The 22062-nt window shown below is 41.1% G+C and overlaps 1 protein-coding gene across 7 annotated transcripts in view; it reads right to left on the bottom strand.

The window, feature by feature from the left end:
* Positions 1 to 22062, bottom strand: part of LOC140734355 (rho GTPase-activating protein 6-like) — a 278830-nt gene that overhangs the window by 69111 nt on the left and 187657 nt on the right. For all 7 annotated transcript variants that reach the window (XM_073058205.1, XM_073058206.1, XM_073058209.1 and 4 more), the window contains exons 3-5: positions 21749 to 21817; positions 6779 to 7029; positions 5361 to 5556 (exon numbers count right to left, since the gene is read on the bottom strand). In XM_073058205.1, coding sequence (XP_072914306.1) covers positions 5361 to 5556; positions 6779 to 7029; positions 21749 to 21817 — 516 coding nt within the window. The remainder of the gene's footprint in view (positions 1 to 5360; positions 5557 to 6778; positions 7030 to 21748; positions 21818 to 22062) is intronic.

The raw sequence follows: 22062 nt of genomic DNA, 5'->3' as shown, positions 1-22062 counted from the left end.
TGGTCATGTTGTGACACCAGGGTCATAGTAGCAGAATCCTCCAACTCTTGGCGGGCTATTTTAAGGTGATCTACTGAAGTATATATTTGTCCCTTGTATCTATGATAAAAGTTTTTTTTCTCTCCATCCCAAAGTGCAGAATGGGCCATCGTACCGGCGGGGGGGGGGGGGGAGGGGGGGGGGACTAAGAAGATGTTGGTGTACATCATGACAGACAGACAGACAGACAGACATACTTTATTGATCCCGAGGGAAATTGGGTTTCATTACAGCCACACCAACCAAGAATAGTGAAGGAATATAGCAATATAAAACCATAAATAATTAAATAATAATTTAATCACGCCCAGTGGAAATAAGTCCAGGATCAGCCTATTGGCTCAGCGTGTCTGACACTCCTAGGGAGGAGTTCTAAAGTTTGATGGCCACAGGTAGGAATGACTTCCTATGATGCTCTGTGTTACATCTCGGTGGAATGAATCTCTGGCTGAATGTACTCCTGTGCCTAACCAGTACATTATGGAGTGGATGGGAGTCATTGTCCAAGATGGCTTGCAACTTGGACAGCATCCTCTTTTCGGACACCACCGTCAGAGAGTCCAGTTCCACCCCCACGACATCACTGGTGAACGAAACAAACGAGGTGGAGTGTAGATCAACAAGAACCCAAGAGTGCTATGCGCCATAATGGGAGGTAGGAATAGGTGCAAAGGAATTGAATCTACTAAGGGGGAACGGAACACTGCTGAGAGGCTGACCAGGCATTTGTCACATCAGGAATAAAATCACCTGGCACTCATAACAGCTGCCCATATACCAACTCAGCCGTGGGCGACAGCAGGTCCTTTTTTGGAGCTGTGCTGAGCCCCAGCAGGACCTACGGGAGATGATCAGTCGACAGGGAAGCCCTCAGAACAGCCTTTTAGAAGCGGTGAAACAGCTTGCAGAGGCCATTGGATTGCAGGTGTGAAGAAGACTAATGCTGAGGTCTTGGGTCATCACAGCCCAGAGGACTGATATGAACTGGGGACTGCAGTCAGAGGAAATATCAGATGGGGTACTGAAGTGAACAACCCAGGTGCTAATGAATGTACAAGGCCCACCATGATAGGGAGGTGCATGAACCGAGGGAGAGGGAAAGGGGGCCAGCCAGTTCGACATTCTTGACATGGTCAAACCATCACTCAAAGGTCTCAAAAGGTGCCAATGATGCCCGAACATGATGGTTAGTTTGTGTTTGCTGGCACTCCACACAGGCTGCAATCCAATCATACATATCCTTTCAAAAGCCACGTCACACAAGCTTCAATGCGACCAGTTTCTGTGAGGCATTCCGGCCCAGATGTGAGAAGCCATGAATGGAGGTAAAAAGAGTACACCTCCAGTTTGTGGGCACTATGAGGCTGGCCGTGAGAGGCAATCAGCCATGTCATTATTTTTCCACTTGATGTGTTGTATGTCAGTCATGATCTCTGATGTCCTAATGCACTGGCATAGTCGAAGTTGTAAGGCAGTTGGCACTTCCTGGTGTTTGTACCAAAGCAAGTGTGGTAAAAGCACAGATCCAGCAGCCGTGGGCATGTGTGTGTTGGCTGCCCTGCTGACTGGGCTTATTGAGGCAGGGAAAGGAGGAAGAATTAAGTGTCTCTGTCTGGCTGAGTCTAGACCATCAGCCATTTTATCAAGCTCCCTATAGTCATTCATAGGTGTATTAGCAAAGGCCATGCAAACTTGATCGGGCATTTGCTGCATCAAGAGTTCTTTAAAAATAAAATAAGTCTGGTGATTTCCCAGGAGAGGCAGCATATATTCCGTTAGCTCTGAAGGCCTAGCATCCTGCAGGCTCACTCAGTCTGTAATGGGTGAGTCTTCAGCATACCATACTTATCACATTCAGGTGGGTGCTCAGGCAGTCTCACTATTCTCACTGTCATGGAACTACTGAGCGATGCTACTACGTAGTAATATTTAGTGTCATCCACAGAGATTTTGCACAGTACATACTGGGCTTTCAGCTTGTACAAACCAAGTGACGGCATTTTGCTCCCAAAACTCCAGCAGTTTCAAAGTGACTGCACTGACCGACATATTGAGTAATTCTGGAATTGTTCTAGAGCATTGGTATCACCAATGTAGATTTTTTGTAAATCAAACGGCAGATGCATTTTAAGTTTAAGGGAAACCGCAACAACTCCATTATGTCAACCAAATGCAGATCATAAAGCACGATAAAATCTTCACGTCATTATGTCATCATGTCAGACCAGCCTCTTAAGATGAACCTTAAGTCAATGTCAGTGGTTGTGAATTATACATATTGTATGTTTCCACCCTTTACATTACCCTGCAATATGAGTTACACTTGTGGTCGCCAACCTGTTGATTGTGATCAACTGGTAGATCTTTGAGACTTTCCCAGTAGATCCTAGATCCCGAAAAATATCAAAAATAAATACATTAGGATAATGGTAATATAGCAATACTTTCACTATGGAAAGCTGTTTGTAAAGAGAGATTGTTTCCGGGTTGCGGGGTTTTAGTTCCATTCTTTCTGCCCAGTGCACATGTGTGAATAGCTCCCCCGTCATGCACCGCGGTTTCAGCGTAACCTGTGCTGCATCAAAGTGACCAATGAGATTAGATAAGAGTACAGACTGTCGCAAAGATCAATATACAGCACTCGCTGGTGATATCCTCCAAGGCAGCTAGCTAGCATGGCGGAGGCTCAACGAAAGAAGGCGATAACGTACAAATTCCATCCAGAATGGGAAGAGGAATTTCTATTTAGCTTGGTGAAAGACGAGTGTGTATGTATGTTGTGCCACCAAACACAAGCACTGACTGAAAGAGGGAATCTGGAGCAGCACCACAACACCAACCACCAGAAACTTAAAGACACCTACCCCCCAAAGAGCGCAATCCATGCTAGGAAGGCTGAGGAGCTGAAATCGGGGTTGAAGGCCCAGCAATCGTTTTTCACTAAAAATGCTGCTCAAAATAAGGCTGCTATTGAAGCATCATTTTGTGTAAGTCACCTTTTGGCTAAACACAAGAAGCCTTTTACAGATGGCGACTTATTCAAGGAAGCAATGACCATTACCACAGAGACTGTTTTTAATGACTTTAAAAACAAAAATGACATCATAGCCACAATACATAATATTGTGTATTGGCCCTGCAACAGTGACAAGGAGGGTAGAGTCACTGTCAGAGAACATGGATCGACAAGGGTTAAAGGACTTGTCACTCTGTGAATATTTTTCACAACAGTTCGATGAATCCCTGATGTAATGCAAACAGCTCAGCTTGTCGTATTTGTCAGAATGACTTTCCAGGATTTTACAACAAAGGAGGACTTCCTCACTCTTTTGCAATTAAAGGAGAGAACAAGAGGTCAGGATATTTACAAAGAGTTTAAAAAATATGTCAGTGAAAATGACATCCGCATTCATTAACTGGTGGCAATTACTACTGATGGGGCCCCAGCAATGCGCAATGTGTGCGTTGTTTTTTAGCACTGTGCCATAATGACCCTGATTTTCCCAACTTCCTGGATTATCACTGTGTGATTCATCAGCAGGCCTTGGCTGGGAAGGTCGTGGACTTTTCTCATGTAATGACACTGGTGGTCAAACTGATAAACTTGATTCGAGCAAAAGCGCTTCAGCACCGCTTATTTCAGGCGTTATTGGATGAGCTCGATGTCGCTTACGGAGACATAATTCTTCATGCTGATGTTCGGTGGTTGAGTTGCGGCGATTTGTTGACTTGCTGCCTGAGATAAAGACTTTTCTGTCAACAAGAAACGAGGAGCACGAGGAACTGTCAGATGATGCGTGGCTACTGGATTTAGGGTTTCTGACAGATCTAATGGCGAAATTAAACGCACTGAACAACGAGCTCATGGGAAAAGACCGACACCTGCCTCACATGATAAGCGCAGTAAATGTGTTTAAGGCCAAGCTCGGTGTTTGGATTTCAAATTTAAAGAACAGGAGGCTGACACACTTTCCCAACTTGGAGAAAATGTTACAGGCCATCAAGGACAAAAATGCTTTCTGCTCTGAGCAGTACTGTGCTTACCTAGACAAACTGGCAATAGAGTTTGATCGGTGTTTTGGGAAGATAAAACGTCATGGAAGATATTGCTGCATTTATTTCAAACCCATTTCTGTCGGTCGATATAGAACAGATAGCAGCCAAATTCCAGCAAGTATTTGGTGTGCCAAGTGATATTGAAATGGAAATAATTGATTTGCAAAATGACATCGAGCTTAAAGAAAGGTCAAGGGACGGTGACTTTTGGGGGCTTGTCAGCAGGGAGAAGTTTCCTCATCTCACCACATCTGCACTGAAAGTCAGTGCCTACTTCGGGTCAACTTATCTGCGTGAAATTGCATTTTCACAGATGAAAATTATTAAATCTAAGTACAGGAGCAGTCTTACTGACAGACACCTCACAGACTGTCTCAGACTGGCTGTTTGTAGTTATGAGCCAAATTTCAGGGAACTAACAGAAAGTATTCAGCCCCAGTCATCACACTGAGTGCAACAGTCAATTTTTATTCATTTATTTTTTGTGGTGAAATAAAACTAAATAATGAAACTTAGAATTAAAGGTATAAAGTATTGTAATATTCTTAAAGAAAGACAACTATGGCCTGTTTGATATGCTAGTTACAGTCCTTTCTTGTTTGAATTAGTTTGAAAGTTTGACAAAAGCATTTTATGTAATTCAAATACAATCAGCCCAAATAAAAGGCTTCAAGTTGGAAGTGCAATCTGAGCTGTTTTCTCTCTAAATGATTTAGTTGGTCGATCTTGCCTTTCAGTAAGGCCCAGGTAGGGGATTTTGGGCTTAAAATGGTTGGTGACCACTAATTTACACTATATTGCTATACTTGTATTGGATTTGCACTGGATTTGCAGTATTTACACTGGATATAATTGTTTTACTCCTTTGAGATGTATAGTTGCTTGCTTTTAATGGTTCCTGTACTTAACCCTCTTTTATATTCTGTTTTCTCTTTTCGTCTTTAATATTTCAGATTGTATTTCCTTTGTAGCATTAATATGATGCTATAAAAGATATGATTTAGAAATGTTATTTTGCTTATATACATTTTTGGGAAATCTGGCATTAACCTATTTTTCATTAAAAAGAGGGATGTTACCTCAGCTGCTTTAAATTAATAAACTTTTTCCAGAGCTGCATTTTCTCTGCTTTAAAGAATTGCTGAATCTGATTCCCACCAAAAAAAAATTGTTTAAAATGCAAAGCAAATAAAAATGAACATGTCACAATACTGGATATTCCGCTATTCACCATAGCACAAAAGCTGATGTTAATGACTGCTTACCATAGCATTCGATATGACGGCAGCATTGCTGCACTATTCTGGGAACTTGCCGATAGATGGGGTTCAGACTGAGCCTCTTTTTGGTCTTTGTTAACTTTTTCTTTTCCAGTTCCACTGGCAGGGAAAGTTGTAGGGCTTCCAACAATCGTGACTGGTTGTCGTCTAGATCGGTGATAGAATCAACAGACACAGCGCCCTGCAATCATGGAATGCACAGAATTTCCTCCCATGTTCTACCAGCATCATTAACAGGAACAAATATATGATAATGTATTCATCTAGAAAGTGCAATGTACTCCCAATTAATTCAAGAGGAGGCACCATTAAGAAAGGAACAGAGTGGCAAGAAGTTTAGAAATCATTTTTACATCACTGATAGGTTTAAGTTGAGATTCAGCTTCATTTAAGCTACAGCAATTGGCACCAGGATTATTTGATGTAATTACACCACACATAATGGCTGAGAGGAGGAGGATGATGACTAGGAGCTCATAATTGGATTGGGAAATCATCAGAGCAAGGTCTTGGGCAAGGTTTAATCGGTGTGGTTTGTGGGTTGGACTCCGTAGTTCACATTATAATGTGTTTTTGACTCCTGGTCACTCCTTTTTTGTTGATATTTTGTGTGATTTTGATCAGGGTGGACTGGCTCTGCAGTTTGTATCTAACAAACAATATAGAGCTAGATTGAACTGAAAAGAGTTGAGCTGAATATGACTAGACTGGTTCAATAACTTGTGCTTTGTATTATATTCTGTGTTTTTCACTCATTTTTTGCCATTTGCTCAGTTAGTTTTTTTTGCGCATTGGGGGTTTGATGTTTTTCTTTGAATGGGCACCATGGTTTTTGTTCTTTGTTTCGTGTTTGTCTGTGGGAAGACGAATCTCAGGGTTGTATACTGCTTACATACTTTGATAATGAATGCACTTTGAATTTTTGGTATTACCAAATGTATGCAGCCCTCCCCTGCTATGCATTACATGTGCTGGATTTGGAGATGTTTTGTGCTAGATGAATATTAAAGATGGACAGATACACTGAGACTATTTTGTTTATGGAAATGGTACATTGTAATATTACAGATACCAAACATAAGAATATGGAGCAAATACTTCTGCAAGAAAGAAATTTAGTCAGAATTTGTTCAAAGAAATGTTTTTGATTCATCAGCAAATATCTTCTGTTCCTCCTTCTTGAATATTTTAAAATAGTTCAGAGAATAAGTGAAATTGTCATATCATTCCAAAATAAAACAAAATACTATCAGATGATGTTGAGTTAATAATATTCTCAAATAGAAGTTTAAGCCACCAATAAGGAGACTCAATCATTAGGATCATAAACTATTTCTTTGTGTTTTTATCATTTCATTAATGCATTGATACTTGCTGTCTTTAGAATTGGAAATATAACATACCCGTCTGTGACCTCGAGAGAGATTATCCAAAAAAGTTGGAGAGAAGGGTTCTTTTACTGGTTCAGACAACAAAAATACATCACTGTCATCCAGATGTTTGTGTTGTTTCTTAGCCCGGAATCGCAGAACTGATGCCTCCAGGTCTAGACAGTCCCTCCGGCCTTCCTTCACCTCATCGTGCTTCTTCTTTCGTGCACAGTCATTGAGGATGACTTGTGCCAGAGGAATTCCAAATCCCAGGGGATGCAATTCTGCAAAAGAAAAGGGATAATGCAGGATTAGTAATCCCAAAATAAAACGATCAAACTTCCATTTACAACCAAATGGAATTCGAATGATATATTGTCCACAAATTTGGTTAGCTTGCATTTTGGAAGTCACCTTAGAAAAGGACTTCATGCGGATAATACTCTGTGGAAGTCACCGTCGTCAGATGGTATCTATTAAACCTGTGGTTAAATCGGTTGACATTAAGTGTAATTGCATTCAAGAGCTGTGAGGTAATATACGGCTATATAAAACCTTGGTCAAACCTCATGTGGAGCACTGTGTTCAGTTCTGGTCACTTCACTACAGGATGTGGATACTATAGAGAGAGTACAGAGGAGACTTACAAGGATGTTGCCTGGATTGGAGGGAGTACCTTATGAGAATAGGTTGAGTGAACTTGGCCTTTTCGCCTTGCAGCGACGGAGGATGAGATGCGATCTGATAGAGGTGTGTAAGATGATGAGAGGCATTGATCGTGTGGATAGTCAGAGGCTTTTTCCCAGGGCTGAAATGGTTGCCACAAGAGGACACAGACTTAAGGTGCTTGGAAGTAGGTACAGAGGAGATGTCAGGGATAAGTTTTTTACGCAGAGAATGGTGAGTGCATGGAATGGGCTGCCGGCAACGGTGGTGGAGGTGGATACAATAGGGTACTTTAATAGTCTCTTGGATAGGTACATGGAGCTTAGAAAAATAGAGGGCTTTGCAGTAGGGAAATTCTAGGCAGTTTCTAGAGTAGGTTACATGTTTGGCACAACATTGTGGGCTGAAGGGCCTGTAATGAGCTGTAATGACTATGTGGAAAAATCCATATGTGAAATAATAATATTTGTTCAAAGTCCCAACTTCCTGATTTTAATCCTTCCATTGAAAGTTGGGATTGCAGTAACACAAACGAATCAATTAATTATGGATACACAAGACATTGTACATTCTTCAACCACTGAATACTTCAGTACTTTCTTTTTGAATTAGTTACTACAACTTTACAAGTACTTTGCTCAGCCATGTTCCTGTGTGATCTTGTCATCTCTTTAAGATCATGGTCTGCCAAGCTTCTGAGTGAGTCATCTATTATTATTTTTCTTATTGTTGCCATAAGGGTGGAGGTACAGGAGCCTGAAGGCACACACTCAATGTTTTAGGAACAGCTTCTTGCCCTCTGCTATCAGATTTCTGAATGGAAAATCAATCCATGAACACTACATTGTACTGTATTGCTGCTGCAGTATGACATATTTCATGAGATATGTCAGTGTTAATAAACCGGAATCAGATTCTGATTAGTAAAGATGAACATTTGGATAGATGATAGATGATAAAGTTATGGATCAGTGAACAATGCTACCAAAAGTGACATCCTCAAGACAGTTCATCAAGCATTTCCATTCACTTCTTTTTATTTCAGATAAGGTTCAGCCACTGTTAGAGCTTGTTATCTACATTTTATCTACATCGGTGAACAATGCTACCATAGGCGACATCCTCAAGACGGGTCACAAAGCAATTCCTTATACTTCTTTTACATCTTTTTATTTCAAATGTGGTTCAGCTACTGTTAGAAGCAATAACCTACATTCTGGCAGTGTGATTTCGGGACAATCGAGCGATCCAGCACTTCGCTGTCTTTGAGAGTTTTCCACAAGTCTGCAACCAAAGGATGTGGCATGGTGGCCAGAAGCTGGGAGATGGGGCCTATTTCATCAATTAAAGCACTGAGGGAAATGGAAATCATCGAGGCAGAAGCAGAGTGTGATTGAGTGCTCAGCGCCGTCTACCAGCCTCTCACTCGTGTTCAGCACCGTCCAGCAGCCTTTCGCTCATTGCCGCCACAGAAAGCGTCTGCACGTGGCAGTATTTTACTCCCTCCTTCTGAGAGAAAGTCCTTACGTTCCAGTGAACTCTCTCTACTTCAACGCTGTCATTAGATGGTGCTGGAGCAAGGCTAAATCACAGATTGTAGACCTGGACTCTAATTCAGGTTTATAATAAGTTCTAAATTCTAGTAATAGTTTCTCTTTTTTGTTGCTGTTTTTGGGCAATTTTTGAATCAGTACAACCTGCAAATAATGAGCACTGAGCTGAATTGTACTGAAACAAGCCAAACAAGTTAATGATTTTATGTTTCATATTTTGTGCTTTCACTCTTTTTTTTGTTACCTCTTGCAAAATTTTTTTGCATGTGGGGGGAGAGTGTTTGATGTTTTTTTAACTGGTTAGTTACATTATTCTGTTTTGTGACGGTGGGGAAGACAGATTTCAGGGTTGTATACTGCATACATTCTTTGATAATAAATGTACCTTGAATCTTTGAAAGGACAGAATTTATATACTTATCTAAAAATTAGTTTAAACCAAAATTGAATTTAAATGCCACTAAAAGTTATCTGGTGGGAATAAGGAGAGATAAGGGGAAAAATGGTTAAAGCTATGGGTATTTCTGGGCTTTTGGTGACAGCCTTTGAGATAGTATGGTTGATGGAACTTTAAAGATAAAATGAAAGCCAATAGAACAAGCTGAAAAGAATGGATATTGTTCCCAAGAGCAGATTAGTGATGGGAATGATTTGACAGAAGGTGAATAGGTCATGGGAAAGTGAAGGAGAAGCAGTGAGAAAAAAAGTAATGAAGTGCAATGGCGTGAGGATTGGGGAAGAAAGAAGCAGAGCTGGTGGGTGAAGCTAAGTCATTGATGAAGAAAGCAATACTACTGTAAGGTAATGTAGAGGAGGCTTGACCCAAACACAGAGCAGGAGAGATGATTCAGCTGTGAACGATAAAACTTTAATAATCGCCCACAAACATAACAAACCATGGGGGCGAGAAATCAAGACAGAACAGAAACTAAACAGAACAGGCAATGGGTAAACTTTAGGGAGAAAGGCTGAAACTAGGTGGTTTAATGGGTGAATAAGGAGTGTGGATGAGAACTGAGTTTGAATAGGTTGCAAGTGATGAGTCTGGAATCAGCAGTAGGTGAATCCTATTAGCTGAGTGGAGACTGAGAGGTGTCTGCCAGTGCAGGCTGGGAAATGTCAGTAGGAGCAGGCCCAAGAACCGTTGGGAAGAGATGAAAAAGAAGAGGGGTTCACCAATTGACATATTTTCTTTGCAGCTAGCTCAATATACTGCATTGGCAACCTACTGTTGTGGAGGACTCCTTTCTCCACCGCAGTATATGATACTGCATCAGATATCATCCATGGCGTTGGTGAAATAGATATAAGCGCAATATAAAACAGAGAAACAGAAATACACTTAATGGTAGTGAAGAAAAACAGCAAGGGAGGCAGAAACAAAGATGAGAGAATAAATCAGCAGACATAAGACAAATGTCACGGTCCAGTCTGTGGACTCCTCTTTCCAGTTATTTCCTTTCCCCGTGTTCCGTTGGGCGCCTTGATTAAGGCACCTGATCTTAATTTCAAACCTGCAACATAAAAGGCTCCGGATTACAGCTACTCAGTTGTCGGATCGTCACCAGAAGCGAGTTCGGCGATTCATGCTCCAGGCTGCCGAGAAGTCTGTACCATCACTGGAGCCGCCGAGAATCGTGGACTCTAAGTTGCTTTGGTACCAGCGGCTGCTTAGTGAATTCAATTGTTTTTGTATCCAGCTGTTTTGCTGCAACTCCGAGTCGGGATGCGAATCCTGTCATTTTCATGTCCGGCTGAGAATTGCTCACCGTAGCTGATGCAATATGCATGTTCCGAGCCACTGGGAATAAGGGATCATCTTCTGAGCCCAAGTCAAGTCAAGATCCAGGGTTGAGTCAAGTCAAGTTCCAGGGTCGAGTCAAGTTCCTGGGGTCAAGTCGAGAGTCTGCCGTCCAGCTGAGTGTTGTAGGCCGTTTGGCCGCCACTCCAAGCCTAGATGCCAATGGACTGTCGTTGTGTGGTTCTGTCTCTTCATTGTCCAAGTCCTTCCAGCTGAGTAGGTCTGGCCATTTGGTGCTACTCTGAGTTGGGTATTCTGTCTCTTCGTGGTCCAAGTCCGAGTCCAGGCTCCAAATCGTGTCCGCGTCCAGGCTACAAATCGTGTCCAAGTCCAGGCTCCAAATTGTGTCCCAGTTCCAAGCTCCAAATTGTGTCCCAGTTCCAGGCTCCAAATCATGTCCCAGTTTCAGGCTCCAAGCCGTGTTCCAGTTCCGAGTCGGAGTCAGGATCCAAGTTCTGAGTCCGAGTCAGGACCCAAGTTCAAAGTCCGAGTCAAGATCCAAGTTCCGAGTCTGAGTCCTGCTGTTTAAGAAAGGAGGGAGGCAGCAAAAAGAAAATTACAGTCCTATTAGTCTGACATCGGTAGTTGGAAAACTATTGGAGTTGATCCTCAAGGATGAGGTTATGAAATAACTCGAGGTGCATGATAAGATAGGCCCAAGACAGCATGGTTTCATGAAGGGAAGATCCTGCCTATTGGAATTTTTTGAGGTAATCTCAAATAAGATTGACAAAGGAGAGGCTGTGGAAGTTGTGTATTTGGATTTTCAAAAGGCCTTCAAAAAGGTGCCGCATAAGAGACTACTTAATAAGATGAGAGCCAATAGAATTACAGGAAAGATAATGGAATGGGTGGAGCATTGGCTGATAGGCAGAAAGCAAAGGGTGGGAATAAAGGGATCCTATTCTGGTTGGTTGCTGGTTACTAGTGGTGTTCCGTAGAGGTCGGTGTTGGGGCTGCTTCTTTTTACACTGTATATCAATGATTCAGATTATGGATTAAATGTTTTTATGGCTAAGTTTGCGGATGACACCAATATAGGTGGAGGAGCAGGAAGTGTTGAAGAAACGGAAAGGTTGCAGAGAGAGTTGGTCAGTTTAGGAGTGTGGGCAAAGAAATGGCAGATGAGATAGATACAATGTTGAGAAATGTACAGTTGTATCAGGCAGATTATTATTTAGATGGGGAGAAAATTCAAAAATCGGAAGTGCAAAGGGACTTGGGGGTCCTTGTGCAGGATACTCTAAAGGTTAACCACCAGGTTGGATCGGCAGTAAGGAAAGCGAATGCTATGTTGGCATACATTTCATGAGGAATAGTGTATAAGAGTAAGGAGGTGTTGATGAGGCTCTATGGGGCACTGGTGAGACCTCATCTGGAATACTGTGTGCAGTTTTGGGCCCCCTATCTTAGAAGGGATGTATTGATGTTGGAGAGAGTTCAGAGAAGATTTACGAGTATGATTCTTGGAATGTAGGGGCTAACATATGAGGAGCATTTGTCGGCTCTTGGACTGTATTCATTAGAGTATAGAAGAATGAGAGGGGATCTGATAGAAACATTTTGAATGTTGAGAGGGTTGGACAGAGTAGATGGGGAAAGGCTGTTTCCCTTGGTGGGTGAGTCCAAGATAAGAGGCTACAGTCTTAGAATTAGAGGGTACCCATTTAAAACAGAGATGAGGAAAAATTTTTTTAGCCAGAGGGTCGAGGATTTATGGAATTCATTGCCACATACAGCTGTGGAGGTCCGATCATTGAGGGTGTTTAAGGAGGAGATTGATAGGTATCTAATTAGTCAGGATATCAAGGGATATGGGAAAAAAGCCAGAAATTGAAACTAGATGGGAGAATAGTTTAGCTCATGGTGAAGTGGCGGAGCAGACTCGATGGGCTGAATGGCGTACTTCTGGCTCCTTTGTCTTGTTGTCTTGTGATCTTATGATCTTGTGAGTCAAGATCCAAGTTCCGAGTCAAGTCCAAGTCCAGGTCGTCCAAGTTTTACCGGTTTGTTATCCAATGTTTACATCCATGCTGACATTTTGTCCTCATTCCCTGGCCTTCGTAGTAACTATCAATAAATCCAGTTCTATTTATACTACTTCTGTGTCTGTCTCCTGCACTTGGGTCCGCTCCCAACTCCCCCTTGTTACAACAAAACTGAAAATACCATTATTCCTTGATTGAACTGATATAATGTCATAGAAAGATGACCATAAGACAGCCTATATATTAAAACATATGTTATCACATTCAATTTTTTTCATATTAAAAAATTACACTGTACAGCAGATGTTCTACCTATATAAAATGAGTTTGCAATGAAACATCTGCTTCCATATATTGATATTTTAGCTTATAGTACTGAATAAATTATAACCAGCTTGTTTGCCTTGATACTATGCACGAAAAGTCAGACAATGTATTTTTTGACAATGATTGGAAGGTGTTATATGATAATGCATAAAGAATACATCATAGATGTTTTAAAAATGAAAGGTTAGTAATTAAAGACAGTGATAATCTAACATTTTAGTATTTTACATAATTGGAGCAATTTCAAACAATAATTTCATGTAAATGCAATGCACATAAAATGCCTATAATTTGTGCAGTAAATGCAACAGTAGGTTTATGGTGTACATAGACATAGAGAAGATGGGACATAGAACAGTACAGCACAGGAACAGGCCTTTCAGCCCACAGTGTTATGCAAACTAAAAGAAATAGTAATCAAATGGCTATCTAAACTAATCCCATTTGCCTACACAATGTCCATATCCCTCCATTTTCCTCACATTCATGTGCCTATCTAAATGTCTTTTAAAAGTCCCTGATGTATCTGCCTCTACCACCACCCCAGGCAGTGCATTCCAGGCATACATCGCTCTCCATGTAAAAAAATTTGCCCTTCACATCATCTTTGAAATTACCCCCCTTACCTTCAATGCATGCACTCTGTCTCTGGATACTTCAGCCCTAGGAAACAGATACTGTCTGTCTACTCTATCTGTACCTCTCAAGATCTTATAAACCTCTATCAGAACTCTCCTCAGCTTCCATCATTCAAGCGAAAATAACCCAAGTTTGTCCAATCTCTCATTATAGCTCATGCCCTCTAATCCAGTCAGCATCCTGGTGAACTTCTTCATCCTCTCCAAAGCCATGACATCTTTCATATAATGAGGCAACCAAAACTGTATGCAATAGTCCAGAAATGCCTAACTAGAGTTTTATATAACTGCAACATAATTTCCTGATCTTTGAACTCAATGTCTCAACAATGTCTCATGCTATATGCCTTTTAACTACTCTACCAACCTGTGTAGCCACTTTCAGGGAGCTATGAATTTGGACCAGAAGACCCTTCCACTGTATCTTCACATTTGACCTTCCAATGTGAAGCACTTCAAAGTTGGGTGGGTTAAACTCCATCTGCCATTTCTCTGCCCAAATCTACAACTGATCTATATCCCCCTGTGTTCTTTGCCAGTCTTCAACGCTGTCTACAACAACACCAATCTTTGTATCATGTGCAAACTTACCAGCCCACTGGTCTACATTTCCATCCAGGTTATTTATATACATCACAAACAGCAGAGGTCCAGTACAGATCCCTGTGGAACACCACTAATCACAGACCTCCAGCTAGAGTAAGTCCCTTCAAACACTACCCTCTCCATCATGGCCAATTTACTATTGATCCAATGCATCTTAATCTACTGGATGAGCCTCCCATGAGGGACTTTTTCAAATGCCTTTCTAAAATCCATGTAGACAACATCCACAACTCTACCTTCATCAATCACTCTCGTCACCTCATCAAAAAGTCACCGAGACTGAAGAGATGAAATGTTTTTTTTTTATTTTGTTACCCTAATCATGGAAACTTTGGAAAAACAATAGGCCAGCTCTTCATTGATGTAGTATCAAAGCATACTAATGAGACTAAAGCCTGAGAAAACTTGTTGAAACCTTGAAAACAAGTAGAGAATTCAGCCTTGGACCAACAGAATTAAGGCTTAATTTCAGGCAGAACTCAATTGTTTAAAAAACAAATCCTGTAACATCATATTTTTGAATGATATTTAATTCAAATTCAATAAAGAATCCAAACAAAGGGAAAATTAAGGGTCTGACTGAAGGTCAGACAAAATCCACAATTCTCCATCCAGTGAATGAGGAAATTTTGGAGAGTTGGATTGCCCAAAGTGACAGTTTCTGTGCAATGGACAATGGGCTATTATACCTTTTAGTAAGATTTTGTTAATGGTTAAGTAATCATTGAAAATTATTAATTCAAGTACAAAATAAAGGCATAGCATTTATTAAAAATTATTAATATTTATTGCCATATTGCCAACATCAACGAAAGCTTGTAAAAGGTCACACAATTTTCTTTCAGGTTCCTTGTGTGTTATGTATTGAATGTAATGTGGGAGGCATTCAATGTAGAAGTCTTTACAAGCAAAATAAATAGCTGCACATTTGTTCCTGGCCTGTCTGTCTTTCGTGTGGTGTTATTCACAGTTACCCGGCTTCCCAGTACCACAAGCATAACAACTGGTGATGAATTGACGAGTTCGCATGCAATGGTTTTTTGTTTTATCCCCTTCAGCAAGAAAAATCTGTAACTTTGGTGGTGTACCGCTGTGTAATTAGGGTGAGCAAAAGAAAACGCACAGTGGAGATGAACAAATGCAGGAAGAAACTTGCACTGCACGTTGTTAAAGGTAGGTATGCAGCAATTCTGGGCCGCTTGTGGTTAGAGCAGCAGAAACTCAATGGGCACAATGTTCACTTGATTGGAAGGACGACTGATTTTGCAGGGTTGGCCAGAGAACAAACATTTAGCAAGATTGACTTGTGTCAAGGGTATTTGCAGGTGCATGTCGAGCCAGAGTCACTGGAACTGTTAACCACCTTGACTCACAAAGGAATGTTCAGATAACCAAAGCTTCTTCTGTTTGGCATCACCTCTGTTCCTGCACTTATTCAGCGAGCAATGGGACAGATCCTGAGTGGGTTAACAGGGGTGCAATGCTATTTGGATGACTTACTTATTACTGGGAAACATGAGCATGAGCACCTACAACACTTGGATGTTACATTACAAACACTCAAGGAATATGGGCTAAAGGTTCGGAAGGACAAGGATGAGTTCTGTGAAACTTTGCTTGAATATTTGGGCCATGCGATCAACAACTCGGGGCTTCACAAGGCATTGTCAAAGATAAAGGCAATCATGGAGGCTCCAGCATCACAGAATGAAAGTCAATTAAAATCTTTCTTAGGACTACGAACGTATTACACAGAATTTGTTCCAAACCTAGTGTTAGGGTTAATGTTAGGGTTAATTCGAGACTGCCATTACAGGTCAGGAGTGGCTCACGTAATGAGAGGGAGGGGGGAGTGAAACTGGGGACCCCGCTACACCGAAACTACCAGTGTCACGCGATTCAGTAAACAAAAGAAACAGGTAACTCGTGAGCATATGGCTGCGGGCCAATAAGATGGACACAAGTGCCCGATGTTACCTAATATGTAGCGGGGGGGTTGTGCTGGGGGGAAAAGGGATATAAATAAGAGCAGATTGTAAGGGGAGGTCGGAACGCGCCTTCTCCAGCGACTCCGTCGATTCGCTGTGCCAGTTACGAATTCTGCAATATACCCAAGTTTTGGTTGTCTCTCTTCCTAAACGAACACAGGGCAGAATTTCAAGCCCAACACTAGCTAGCATGCTGAAACCACTTCATGAGCTATTAAATAAATTAACACAATGGCAGTGGACAGATCACTATGAAGAGGCTATTAAAAAGGCCAAAGCAACTTTGTCACAATCATTGCCCATGAAGTTGGCATGTAGCACATCACCCAGCGGTTACCTCACACGTCATGCCATCAGGTGAAGGACATCCTATCACTTTAGCATCAATGACATTAAGCAAAGCAGAAAGCCACTATGCCCAGATTGAGTAAGCACTCACAATTGTTTCTATTGCTAAGAAATTCCATCAGTTATGCTCCTGACAGACAATCGCTCCTTGATGCCAATTTTTGACCATGCACGGTCATTCCTTCCCTGGTTGCTAGTCGAATGCAACATTGGGCTCTGTTACTAACTGCACATTAGTACGATGTAAAGCACAGGAAGTCCAAGTATCATTCCAATGTTGGTAGTGTTACGAACCCCGTAACTGGGTGACTTACCAGCAAAGATAGAGAGGTCCGCTGAAGTCTGATGGTACTATTTTTAAATGTTTTTATTTATAAAGGGGCACAAAAGTAAGGTTAATACAAACATTCAGATAATATACGTCGTCAATACTCAATCTAAAGCGCGGGTATAGTAATAATCAACAATACGAAGTAGCTCTATCATTTGTCTAGGGGTAAAAATATTGTCCGATGGAAATATCAAAGTCTCTGGAGTTCATGCAGGCTTTTAGCCTTTTCGGGACCGCTGGGGTTTCACGTGTTGGAGAGAGAGAGAATTTTTGGTGAGAAAATAAATTTGCCAGCCTTTTGGACTCAAATCGTTGAATCGGGAACATGGATTCCCCGTTGTCAGTTCGAAGTCCTTTTTGGGGTTATCAGCCACTCGTTCCCCAGGTTAGGGGAACCGAATCACACGTGGCTCCCGAATAGCTTCCCGTCATCACGGGAGCGATGAGCAATGGTGTCTCCTTCTGGTGCGTCACTGGGGTACTACCTCCTGCAGTCCCCTTTTTATCTTGACTTGCAGAGTTGTAGATGTCAATCAAGGTGGGATGATACAATCCCCACCCCACAGTGCCCAAGGGTGTCCATGTAGCCATGATAGCTGGCACGTAGTATAGAGTCGCTATCCACACAGGTGTCTCTAAGAACAATGGTCAAAATCCATTGCATTGTCTCTCATTTCCTGAGTCCAAGGCCCGAATTAATAGCGATCTGGTGATTCTCAGGAAGGAGGGGGCTGGTATCATAACAGTAGACTATCCAGTCTTTCCTTAGCAGTGACATCTTCAGAACCATCCCTATAAGAAATCTTCCAGTTTAAGGAAGTACCTACAGCTCCGATAACTGCAGCACAAGCCCAGAAGTACACACATAATAACTCTGTCCTATCTAAAGTGGTGGACGTGGTAACTCGTGAATGAAAAAAAGAACAAACCATAGAATTGAAACCTTAACCAGGCTGAATGAAAGAAGCTTCCAGTCCAAGCTGGATGTTTACTATGGGGCTACTGTGTTGTCATTCCCCCACCATTAAGAAAGCAAGTACTTGACAAGCCACATGCAGGACACGATGGCATAGTGTACATGAAAGGAAATGCAGGCAGCTATTTCTGGTGGCCAGGACTGGATGTAACCATTGAAGAGAAGGCCAAAAGCATGCCTATGTTGTCAGCCAGTGAAAAAATGTTCCTCAATTTGCTCCTTTGCCACAATAGGAATGGACTGAAGAACCATAGCAGAGCATTCACATAGATTTTGCAGGAAATATAGAAGGTCGTATGTTCTTGGGGGTAGTGGACACACACAGCAAATGGACCAAGGTTGCCATCATGATGAGTACTACATCAGAAAAGTGCATTGAGGAGCCATATTCCATCGTTAGCCATTCTGGCCTTCCTCAACATCTTATGGACTCCCTTTCAAGGACTCTCCATCTCATGTTCTCCATATTTATTGTGTACTTATCTATCTATCTATCTATCTATTTATTTATTATTTCTTTCTTTTTGTATTTGCACAGTTTGTGGCTTTTACACACTGGTTGAACACCCATTGTTGTGGTCTTTCATTGATTTTGTTATGGTTATTGTTCATTTATGGATTTATTAAGAGAGAGTGAATCTCAGGGCTGTATATTGTGACATATATGCACTTTGGTAATAGCTTTACTTCGAACTTTTGCACTTTGTAGGAACAAGTGGTATTCAGCACATCAAGTTACCACTATATCATCCAGCCACATAGCTTTGCTGAACGATTCATGCAAACATTGAAATAAACCTTCAAAACTTCAATGGGGAGTGGATCAGCATCTCAGCACTTCCTTGCTGACATACTGCAACTCACCTCATGCCACCAACAAAGTGGTCCAGACACTGCACTGATGAAAAGATAGCTTCACACCTGGCTTGACCTGCATAGACCCCCAAACACAAAACAGAATGTGCTAAATGAACAGAAAACCCAAGCAGGGAGATGTGCTAATGTGTAGTATAGAAGTTTCACAGCAGGAGAGACAAAGTACTTGCCTGGAACTACATCTCTAGAACAAAGTGGAAATCTCAAAGTTCAAAGTAAATTTATTATCTAAGTACATATATGTCACCAAGCACAAGCCTGAGATTTGTTTTTCTTGCGGGCATACACAATATATCCAATAACCATAATAGAATCAATGAAAGAGTGCACCTAATAGGGCAGACAAGCAGTGTGCAAAAGACAACAAACACAAAGTAAAAATAAATAATAAATAAATAAGCGATAAATATTGAGAACGTGAAGTTGAGTGAAGTTATCTCCTCTGGTTCAAGTTCCTGATGGCTGAGGCGTAATAACTGTCCTTGAACCTAGTGATGTGAGTTCTGAGGCTCCTGTATTCTTTCTGATAGCAGCAGTGAGAAGAGAGCATGATCTGGATGGTGGAGTTCCCTGGCGATGAATGCTGCTTTCCTGTAACAACGCTCCATGTAGATGTGTTCAATGTTGGTGAGCGTTTTACACGCGATGGACTGGGCCATATCCATTACTTCTGGTAGGATTTTCCATTCAAGGGCATTGGTGTTTCCATACCAGGCTGTAATGCAGCCAGTCAATATACTCTCTATCACACATCTATAGAATTTTGTGAAAATTTTAGATGTCATGATGAATCTACACAAACTTCTAATGAAGTGGAGGTGCTGGTGTGCTTTCTTTGTAATTGCACTTATGTGCCAGGCCCAGGATAAGTCCTTTGAAATGATACCTGCGACAGTGGTGGCACAGACTGGCCCTGTGATACACACAGAGGAAACCAATAACTGCAGCATCTGGAGAAGGCATGTTGATCAGCTGTTGCCCACTTCTGAGTCTACTGGAAACCAAAACAAACTGACCAATCCAAATCCAGTTGTAGAGATGGGACAGGATTCTGGGACGACTGCAGAACTTCCATTAAGATCAAATGACACAGCCAGTGTTCTTCCATTACCTGTGCTTTGTGAGGTGCCCCTACTGACAATGCAGTACCCAAGCCAAGATCTATACATACACCATCAAAAGATAAAATGACTTTGGCATCATCCCCAGGTCATTGGTTCTCTCACAGGAACAGTCAGCCTCCAGACAGATTGAATCTTTAGTTTAGTGACTAACCCTCAGCACATGGGCAGAATAATCCCTAGGGTTATGTCTGGGAATAGAGGCAGTCTACCCTCTTTTCCTGGTTTAGAATTTTTTTTTGTTGGTTGAATTTGATGATTATTCCATTGACTGTTAATAGTTCAGCAGCAGGTCTGTGTATGGGAAGGAGAAGAAACCTTTAAAATAAAGTGGGAGGAGATGTTATGTATTTGTGTATATTTTGACCCTTACGGGTAGCTGTGAAGCTTCCCAGTGTGTTACCTACTGAACCTAATGTGAGAGGGCATTCTGGGTAATGACTTACAAGCAAAATAAAGAGCAGCATGTTTGTTCCTGTCCGTCTCTTGTGTCTATTATTCATGGCCACCCAGCTTTCCAGTACCACAAACGTAACAAAAATGCAAAAATACTTTACAAAAAACAAATATAAAATCGATACATAATTGTCAAAAACAAATGTCCATGCCTCAGCGAACAAAGAACAATAAAAGGAATCTGGATATCATTGTGAATTTTATTAGAATCCTCTAGAACTGTCCTCTTAGTGTTCACTTCCTACAAGTCTGATCAGGAAAATGGGATCTCTTGGAGTAGGGTCTCAAAGATGAACCCTTTTTGTACCTCTCACATCATATTCTGGACATAATGTTTCTCAGTTGTCTGTAGCTAGAGACCAACTCCCTTTCAGGATGTGTTCATTGCCTTGATGTGACATCATTGAAGCACAATTATGCGCTTTGCTTCCCTTGTGCTCTGACCTCTCCCCCTACATTTAGGTGTGTGATAAGTGAAGACAGGCTGTAACTTGTGGCATTATTGTTAGGAAAAAGGTTTGACTCACCCTATTTACCTTTCTAATTGAGGTTCTACTAAGTCTAAAAAGGAATTGATATTGGATTAGAAAACCATTCAAGCTAGAGACAGTTCCAGCCTTTTCTTCCTTTGGTTCTGGTAATAGTCAGCAGAAGAAAATATTCTAGCTTTTATGACATGAAAAAGAGGAGAGCAAGAAGAATGTCAACAAAAAATAAAGATTAATTATGGATTACCAGGTGTTCGAATAGAGGAGCATATCTCTGAACTAATGATGTGTCATTTTATTTACAAATTGACTGGAAATTTCATGGAACGTGGTATTGTGGTACATTGTAGATGCATTTTAATATTAAGATTGCCTAAGGCATTTATAATGCATTATGAAAACTTCATAACTTATAACAAGGTAAGAATAGTGATTTATTTTAACTACCAGGGAGTCTTATTGCCTTCATGTAAGCCAATGGGGTAAGCATTAAAGAATTTGGGAGTATAAATCGAATAAATTCATTTAGATTAGATATGGTTTAAAGATTGAACTAAGATTGCAATAAAGCAACTTTATAAAGAGCTGAAATGTGAAATATTGGTGAGAAGAAATTAAGACTTACTCTAGCTACCAACGTGTACATCCTTATACTTTTCCTTCCAGGAAGTGAAATTCGCTGCTTCGTTACTCTGCATTACGCTTCGGTACCAGCTGTGACTTAATGGTGACACTTTCATCTCTAAGTCACATTGTTGAGAGTTCATCCACACAGAGATCTTTATTTAGGTGATTTATTACCCATGCAAAATTATCTGCAAGTTAAAGAGCTTTTCTTACCTTTATCTTTTCTTTCTTTAGAAAAAGGCTCTTTCCTTCGCCGAAATGATTTCTTCCTTTTTGGCCCATCTGTGGAGAGGGGATTTCATATTTAGTAGAGGTGAACTGATGGAAGCAAAGTTTCGAGGGTAAGCAAGGAAAATATTTTTGTTTAGTTTCTATGTGATGTTATTAAAACACGGATTCTGCACATAAAAGATGAAAATCAGAACAAATCAGCCAGATGTTTAGAGTTTTCTATTGGCAGTTGGTGTGAGAATATCCTTAAAACCATAATCATTTATTGAAAACAGTTGTTCAAATAGAATGTTGCC

Source organism: Hemitrygon akajei, chromosome 10 (genome assembly GCF_048418815.1).
Source record: "Hemitrygon akajei chromosome 10, sHemAka1.3, whole genome shotgun sequence".
Lineage (NCBI taxonomy): Eukaryota > Metazoa > Chordata > Chondrichthyes > Myliobatiformes > Dasyatidae > Hemitrygon > Hemitrygon akajei.
This window is presented reverse-complemented; position numbering and strand designations above follow the sequence as displayed.